Here is a 7,664-nt window from a genome sequence, read left to right as displayed (position 1 = left end):
CACACCCTCTCGGTTAAGAGCTACAAAGTCGCGCACGGCCTGCCTGTGGGTGGGCGGGGCCTCTGGAGAGGGAGGGGCTGTGCCAGGTGGAGATGGCTGAAGAAAAGAGATACAAACACACTCGCAGACCAGATACCAGCATAGCAGAAAACAGACACGTTTCAGTCAAACAACTCCACTCAAACCCTTCAGTACTGAATCACTGACAAAATACAAAACATGGCCTACTCTGGCACCACTGAATTCTAAATTAGATTTTTAAATATTTACAATACAGCCAAAAGTTCAGACACATACTACATCCAGTTCTGCATTTGTCGATGTTTATCATGCATTTCCATCCTCAGAACACCAATTGAGTTATTGATTGTTTTTGACTTGTCGGTATTCCAGCAGCAGTGTGACATTTATAGTGTGTTTGAGAAGGACTGAGGGGAGTGTAAACGCCCTGGTTATGAGAGTGAGGATGGCCAGGCTGTGGAGGGCACATGCCTCGAGGTTGGCCTGTCCGCCAATGCGGTGCAGAGTTACGGGGCGCGGTGGCTGAGCTGCAGGAAGGGGAGTTTGGTTAGCGCATGTGTTGGTGTGAGCAGCCCTCCATCAGCCCTCCCCAGCTCTCCACCAGCCCTCCCCAGCCCTCCACCAGCCCTCCACCAGCCCTCCCCAGCTCTCCACCAGCCCTCCCCAGCCCTCCACCAGCCCTCCACCAGCCCTCCACCAGCCCTCCACCAGCCCTCCCCAGCCCTCCCCAGCTCTCCACCAGCCCTCCACAGCTCTCCACCAGCCCTCCACCAGCCCTCCCCAGCCCTCCCCAGCCCTCCCCAGCCCTCCACCAGCCCTCCCCAGCCCTCCACCAGCCCTCCACCAGCCCTCCCCAGCCCTCCACCAGCCCTCCACCAGCCCTCCACCAGCCCTCCCCAGCCCTCCACCAGCCCTCCACCAGCCCTCCACCAGCCCTCCCCAGCCCTCCACCAGCCCTCCACAGCCCTCCCCAGCCCTCCACCAGCCCTCCCCAGCCCTCCACCAGCCCTCCCCAGCTCTCCACCAGCCCTCCACCAGCCCTCCCCAGCCCTCCCCAGCCCTCCCCAGCCCTCCACCAGCCCTCCCCAGCCCTCCCCAGCCCTCCACCAGCCCTCCACCAGCCCTCCCCAGCCCTCCACCAGCGCCCCGGGCCGCTTGTTTGGTGTTGGCACCGAAGACCCGCAGGCCAAGAAGGGAAAGTCATAACAGCTCCATGTCACGTACCCTCTGCTACGCCTCCATCTTGGATGGTGGTCAGTGTTCCATAAACAAAGTCACGTCCTGGGCAGGACAGTCCTCTGGATCTGGTCTTCCCAAGGGCAGGCTAGAGATCATGAAAAACCAAAACAAACATCTCAGATCTTTAAAGGAAGATATATATCGATGTTTTACCAATTCCTTTTTTTTCACTTCACTTTCACTTCTACTCCTTGAGTAAATATTCTTTAGAAGGCCAAGAATCTCTAGTTGCTCTGAACATCTGAAAGCTGTCAAACAGTAGCTCTTCCTTAGCTTGTTTCCATGAAGTCACTTGAATCTGCATTTTAACATACATTTCAAGTATTTAAGACACAAGAGATAGTGTCACTGTATCTCTAAGCTTTCACTGTATCTCTAAGCCTTCACTGTATCTCCAAGTCTTCAGTGTATCTCTAAGCCTTCAGTGTATCTCCAAGTCTTAAGTGTATCCCTAAGCCTTCTCTGTATCTCCAAGCCTACACTGTATCTCTAAGCCTTCACTGTATCTCTAAGCCTTCAGTGTATCTCTAAGCCTTCAGTGTATCTCCAAGTTTTCTGTGTATCTCTAAGCTTTCACTGAATCTCCAAGCCTTCAGTGTATCTCTAAGCTTTCACTGTATCTCCAAGCCTTCACTGTATCTCTAAGCCTTCACTGTATCCCCAAGCCTTCAGTGTATCTCTAAGCCTTCACTGTGTCTCTAAGCCTTCACTGTATCTCCAAGCCTTCACTGTATCTCTAAGCTTTCACTGTATCTCTAAGCCTTCACTGTATCTCCAAGTCTTCAGTGTATCCCTAAGCCATCACTGTATCTCCAAGCCTTCACTGTATCTCTAAGCCTTCACTGTATCTCCAAGCCTTCAGTGTATCCCTAAGCCTTCACTGTATCTCTAAGCCTTCACTGTATCTCTAAGCCTTCACTGTATCTCCAAGCCTTCAGTGTATCCCTAAGCCTTCACTGTATCTCTAAGCCTTCACTGTATCTCCAAGTCTTCAGTGTATCCCTAAGCCTTCACTGTATCTCCAAGCCTTCACTGTATCTCTAAGCCTTCACTGTATCTCTAAGCCTTCAGTGTATCTCTAAGCCTTCAGTGTATCTCCAAGTCTTCTGTGTATCCCTAAGCTTTCACTGTATCTCCAAGCCTTCAGTGTATCTCTAAGCTTTCACTGTATCTCCAAGCCTTCACTGTATCTCTAAGCCTTCACTGTATCCCCAAGCCTTCAGTGTATCTCTAAGCCTTCACTGTATCTCCAAGTCTTCAGTGTATCCCTAAGCCTTCACTGTATCTCCAAGCCTTCACTGTATCTCTAAGCCTTCACTGTATCTCTAAGCCTTCAGTGTATCTCTAAGCCTTCAGTGTATCTCCAAGTCTTCGGTGTATCCCTAAGCTTTCACTGTATCTCCAAGCCTTCAGTGTATCTCTAAGCTTTCACTGTATCTCCAAGCCTTCACTGTATCTCTAAGCCTTCACTGTATCCCCAAGCCTTCAGAGTATCTCTAAGCCTTCACTGTGTCTCTAAGCCTTCACTGTATCTCCAAGCCTTCACTGTATCTCTAAGCCTTCACTGTATCTCTAAGCCTTCACTGTGTCTCTAAGCCTTCACTGTATCTCCAAGCCTTCACTGTGTCTCTAAGCCTTCTCTGTATCTCTAAGCCTTCACTGTATCTCTAAGCCTTCACTGTATCTCCAAGCCTTCACTGTGTCTCTAAGCCTTCACTGTATCTCCAAGCCTTCATTGTATCTCTAAGCCTTCACTGTGTCTCTAAGCCTTCACTGTATCTCCAAGCCTTCACTGTGTCTCTAAGCCTTCTCTGTATCTCTAAGCCTTCACTGTATGTCCAAGCCTTCACTGTATCTTCAAGCCTTCACTGTATCTCTAAGCCTTCAGTGTATCCCTAAGCCTTCACTGTATCTCTAAGCCTTCACTGTATCTCCAAGTCTTCAGTGTATCCCTAAGCCTTCACTGTATCTCCAAGCCTTCACTGTATCTCTAAGCCTTCACTGTATCTCTAAGCCTTCAGTGTATCTCTAAGCCTTCAGTGTATCTCCAAGTCTTCGGTGTATGCCTAAGCTTTCACTGTATCTCCAAGCCTTCAGTGTATCTCTAAGCTTTCACTGTATCTCCAAGCCTTCACTGTATCTCTAAGCCTTCACTGTATCCCCAAGCCTTCAGTGTATCTCTAAGCCTTCACTGTATCTCCAAGTCTTCAGTGTATCCCTAAGCCTTCACTGTATCTCCAAGCCTTCACTGTATCTCTAAGCCTTCACTGTATCTCTAAGCCTTCAGTGTATCTCTAAGCCTTCAGTGTATCTCCAAGTCTTCGGTGTATCCCTAAGCTTTCACTGTATCTCCAAGCCTTCAGTGTATCTCTAAGCTTTCACTGTATCTCCAAGCCTTCACTGTATCTCTAAGCCTTCACTGTATCCCCAAGCCTTCAGTGTATCTCTAAGCCTTCACTGTGTCTCTAAGCCTTCACTGTATCTCCAAGCCTTCACTGTATCTCTAAGCCTTCACTGTATCTCTAAGCCTTCACTGTGTCTCTAAGCCTTCACTGTATCTCCAAGTCTTCACTGTGTCTCTAAGCCTTCTCTGTATCTCTAAGCCTTCACTGTATGTCCAAGCCTTCACTGTATCTCTAAGCCTTCACTGTATCTCTAAGCCTTCTCAGCTGCAGTGATTGTGCTTTTCCCAGACTCCTCTGCCCCAGCACCACCACAGAACTGTAAAAGAATCATTGTGAGTATATTTAGTAAACTCTTAATTATGCAAAATCTAAGACACGCCGGTTACCATGAAACATGTCCCGAGAGACTGTTGTAACTTGTCATCAAATGATAAAAATAATTTCATTTGAACTCCTCAATAAAGCGGCTGATCTTGGTGGAGCGCTCCTCGGGCAGGGACGTGGAGGCCTCAGTCTGCATCGCTGACAGGCTGGAGTCCAGTCGGCTGGTAGTGCGCACGCCCGTGTCCCGGGAGTCAGAGCCAGGAGATGATTGGCAGGCGAAGAGCTGGAGAGAGCAGCAGCATGCAGGAAGGCTCACGGCTCGCCTGTCATCACCGGCTCAGCGAGGATCTCCCGGGGCCGGCGGCCTGAGCAAAACGCGCTAACACTCCGCCCGCCGTTCCGCCGACGTTCAAAGCGCACCGTCTCTGGGCTTTTTTTTCCGAGCGTGCGTTTCGACAGAGAGGTGGGTGGAAATTGAGAATCAATCGGCAGCGAGGGTGACAAGCGCAGAGGCGGCGAGCGATCGGCGCGCTACCTGCGTGGCGCTGTACCTGCGCGGCGCGGTAGAAGCTACCTTTGATCCGCTGTCTCTTTATCAGGAGATGGAACATGAAGACAGCACGCTAGCTTGTCAGTCACACAGTGGCGCAGTTCAATTCGCGCTGTCGCGTGTGATTTTGGGGAAGACGACTCCGTGACACGATCGTCTGTCAGAAAGAAGGGGCTCTTCAATCAGCCATGAAGATGTGCATGCCTGCTCTCATCTCCAAACTGGTTTAAGGCAGTGAGTCTTCCATTATTCCATTCCCCACAGACAGTTTTCAGTTTAACCAGCTATGTGGAAAAATGGATTCGATATTCTCTTGTCATTGGACCCCCCACAACTGATCCTCCATGCAAAGGCCTCCATGAACCGATTTTAAGAAAACCCCAACCGTGAACCGTATAAAAACTTTCTCATAAGAACAGATCCCTGATAGTCACCGTCCAGGGGATCTCCACTGACCTTTCCTGACTGACACTCAGTCTGACCCATCCAGAACCTCTGGTTAACATCTCTGCTAGAACACATCAAATCCTTCACTTTAAAGTACCGCCTTAATAGGCCAATCTTCTGGGTCTGGGCCACTCAGCTTCTCAGCCATGGCTTTAATCCCCTAAGAAATTTCAATCTGCAGATTGTTTTCATGGGATCACTTAGAGACGCCTGAAGAAACGTGTTAACTGCTGGCGCAAAACGGCTAACCAGACCCTTCTAAACATTATTGTGGCTTTCAGGCTCAATAAAGGCCTGAAAGAGGAGTGGACAACAAAAAAGGCAAATCAGTAGGGGGATTATGTTAAGCAAAAGCTCCTTTTATATTCTCATTTACTAGTGATCTGTTTCTTTATTGTGTTTTGATTAACCAGCCACAGACCTGCTAATAAAGAGGGGAGTCTGCAGGAGAACCGGTCTCCCCACAAGAGTCCACGGCGGGGTCAGCGGGAGCATATTATTCACACAGTCTTAAAAAGACGGAGAACAGGGAGACATGATGATCCCTGAGTGAAGACGGCCCTCCCGAGTGTCCTCCTGCTATTCACCCTGCCCTGTTTTAATTTCAACACTCTTTTGTCCTGCTCACACTCGTGTGTGCACTTAGGATTTGGCTGAGCCGAGCTTAGCAGCACTGACCATTACAGCCAGCCTCCCCAGTCGACTATCACCCCCACCACACACACACACACACACACACACACACACACACACAGACCCATCCTTACAAGCGGGATCTTGCAGATGACAATTGTGGCTCTGAGCTATTTCAGCTGGCTTTCTGATGCGTGTACACCTCTAAGCAGCCAGAGGTCCAGGTGACCACATACATTTTGACACCTGTTCCTGCAGTTACTGCTGCCTGCTCCTACAAGAGCTAACCCTCAGACTATTGAACAAGTTATGGGTAATAATATAATGTAAGGAAAACATAAAGTTTAGGCCAGTGTGTGTCTGTGTGAAAGAGTGTGACAGAATCATCCTTAAATTCTAAGTGCCCAAAAGAAGTCTCAGTGAGCCAAACAGCTAGATTATGTGGCTTTCAGAAAATAACTCAGCTTCATCTGGTCTAGCTGCCCTAAATTGGCCTAGTCTCTACAGAACGGGGAAGTTTGGTTTAATCCATCCTGCCTTGGCGTGCCAAGCTTATTCGTCTCACCGCACGGCTCCCTGACTGTCAGACACCAGGCGTCTCTTCCCCGAGACCCACATGAAGAAGAGGAGTCGATGGTGATGATTAGAAGATAATGGCGAGTAATGCGTGCCGATCTGTCTGCGCTCATTCCACTCGCTGGCTCCTCAAATTCAGCTCAGCGCCATCTGGTGACTGGCCAGAGCACAGCAGGCCTGAGGGCTTAAGACTAATCGCCTGCTCTTACCACTTAAACCGGAACATTGTGTGTATGTGTATATAGCGTGTGTGCGGGTGTTTATTTATTCTTAATAAATAAATAAATTCTTAATTAATAAATAAATAGAAGATATCAGATCTCATGCAAATGTCGTGTAATGGATTCAAGGATATAGCCTATAATGCATAAAAAGTGTCTTTTTTTTTGTCCTGAGTCTTTTAAAAGCACAAAGTAAAAAGTAACATTAAAGACTCATTGATACTTACACTATACACGCTATACTTACACAAATTATTCAGTCTTACATTTATTTGAATAGTTATTGCCCTAAAACCATTTGTAATACCCTGTAGGTATTACCAAGCAATGCGTTAATTCACTGTTGTCTTATATATTTATTCATAAGGAAGATTATAAAGTGAGAAACAAAGAATTGTAACCCTTCTTGAACATCACACCTTTACAATATCATCGGGCATAATCTTTCAACTTTAGATTACTAACTCAGAGATCTTCAAATCCTTTCACGCATGCCCACTAACCCTAGCTCTTGTCAAACACACACACACACACACACACACACACACACACACACACACACACACACACACACACACACACACACACACACACACACACTGCGCATTAAGATGCGCATACTCTGTTTACAAGCTGGAGCTCTGAGCATAACTGATTATGTATTTTTAAACCAAGAGGAGTGACCTGGCGTGAATCTGGGTCTGGGTCTGGGTCTGGGTCTGGGATTGGGTCTGAGTCTGGGTCTGGGTCTGGGTCTGGATCTGAGTCTGGGTCTGGGTCTGGGTACGTCTTCACCACCTCTCACTGTACAGATGGACATACATCATCTGTCTTTAACACTTACTCTGTAAAGGAAAAACTAACTTTTGAACATTGCACGTGTGTTTGATGATCTCTCTAAATATAGATATAAGTAGAGTCAGAGCATATAGGACCTAAATGTATAATTACACGAACATCACACACGAGAGAAACTTGGTGAATCACAATGATATATGTGTTTGCCATTCATTAGTTCCTCATTACATTGATTAATCAGGAACACACTCATTATGTCTCGCAAGCAATGTGACACACGCTTTTGTACTGCTTCTGGTATGATGGACTACACCCGGCCAATGGTCACTTCACACAGCTCATTTACATGAGATTATTTATTATGGGTGCAGTTTATGGTTATGCATGCCTGGTGCTTGTGTATCTGTGTCACTGTGCGTGTACCTACAGTGGGCCCAGCTGGTTCCCATT

At 47.7% G+C, this 7,664-nt stretch overlaps 1 protein-coding gene across 1 annotated transcript in view; it reads right to left on the bottom strand.

Annotated features, from left to right (window-relative positions):
* Positions 1–7,664, bottom strand: part of cfap77 (cilia and flagella associated protein 77) — a 32,793-nt gene that overhangs the window by 22,693 nt on the left and 2,436 nt on the right. Inside the window, 3 exon segments of the mRNA XM_076998193.1 lie at positions 1–64; positions 66–96; positions 1,246–1,345. The exon segment at positions 1–64 is cut by the window's left edge and continues 137 nt beyond it. Coding sequence (XP_076854308.1) covers positions 1–64; positions 66–96; positions 1,246–1,345 — 195 coding nt within the window.

Source organism: Brachyhypopomus gauderio, chromosome 3, assembly GCF_052324685.1.
Source record: "Brachyhypopomus gauderio isolate BG-103 chromosome 3, BGAUD_0.2, whole genome shotgun sequence".
Classification (NCBI taxonomy): domain Eukaryota; kingdom Metazoa; phylum Chordata; class Actinopteri; order Gymnotiformes; family Hypopomidae; genus Brachyhypopomus; species Brachyhypopomus gauderio.
The sequence above is the reverse complement of the archived record's forward strand: the minus strand, read 5'-3'. Positions and strand labels throughout refer to the sequence as shown.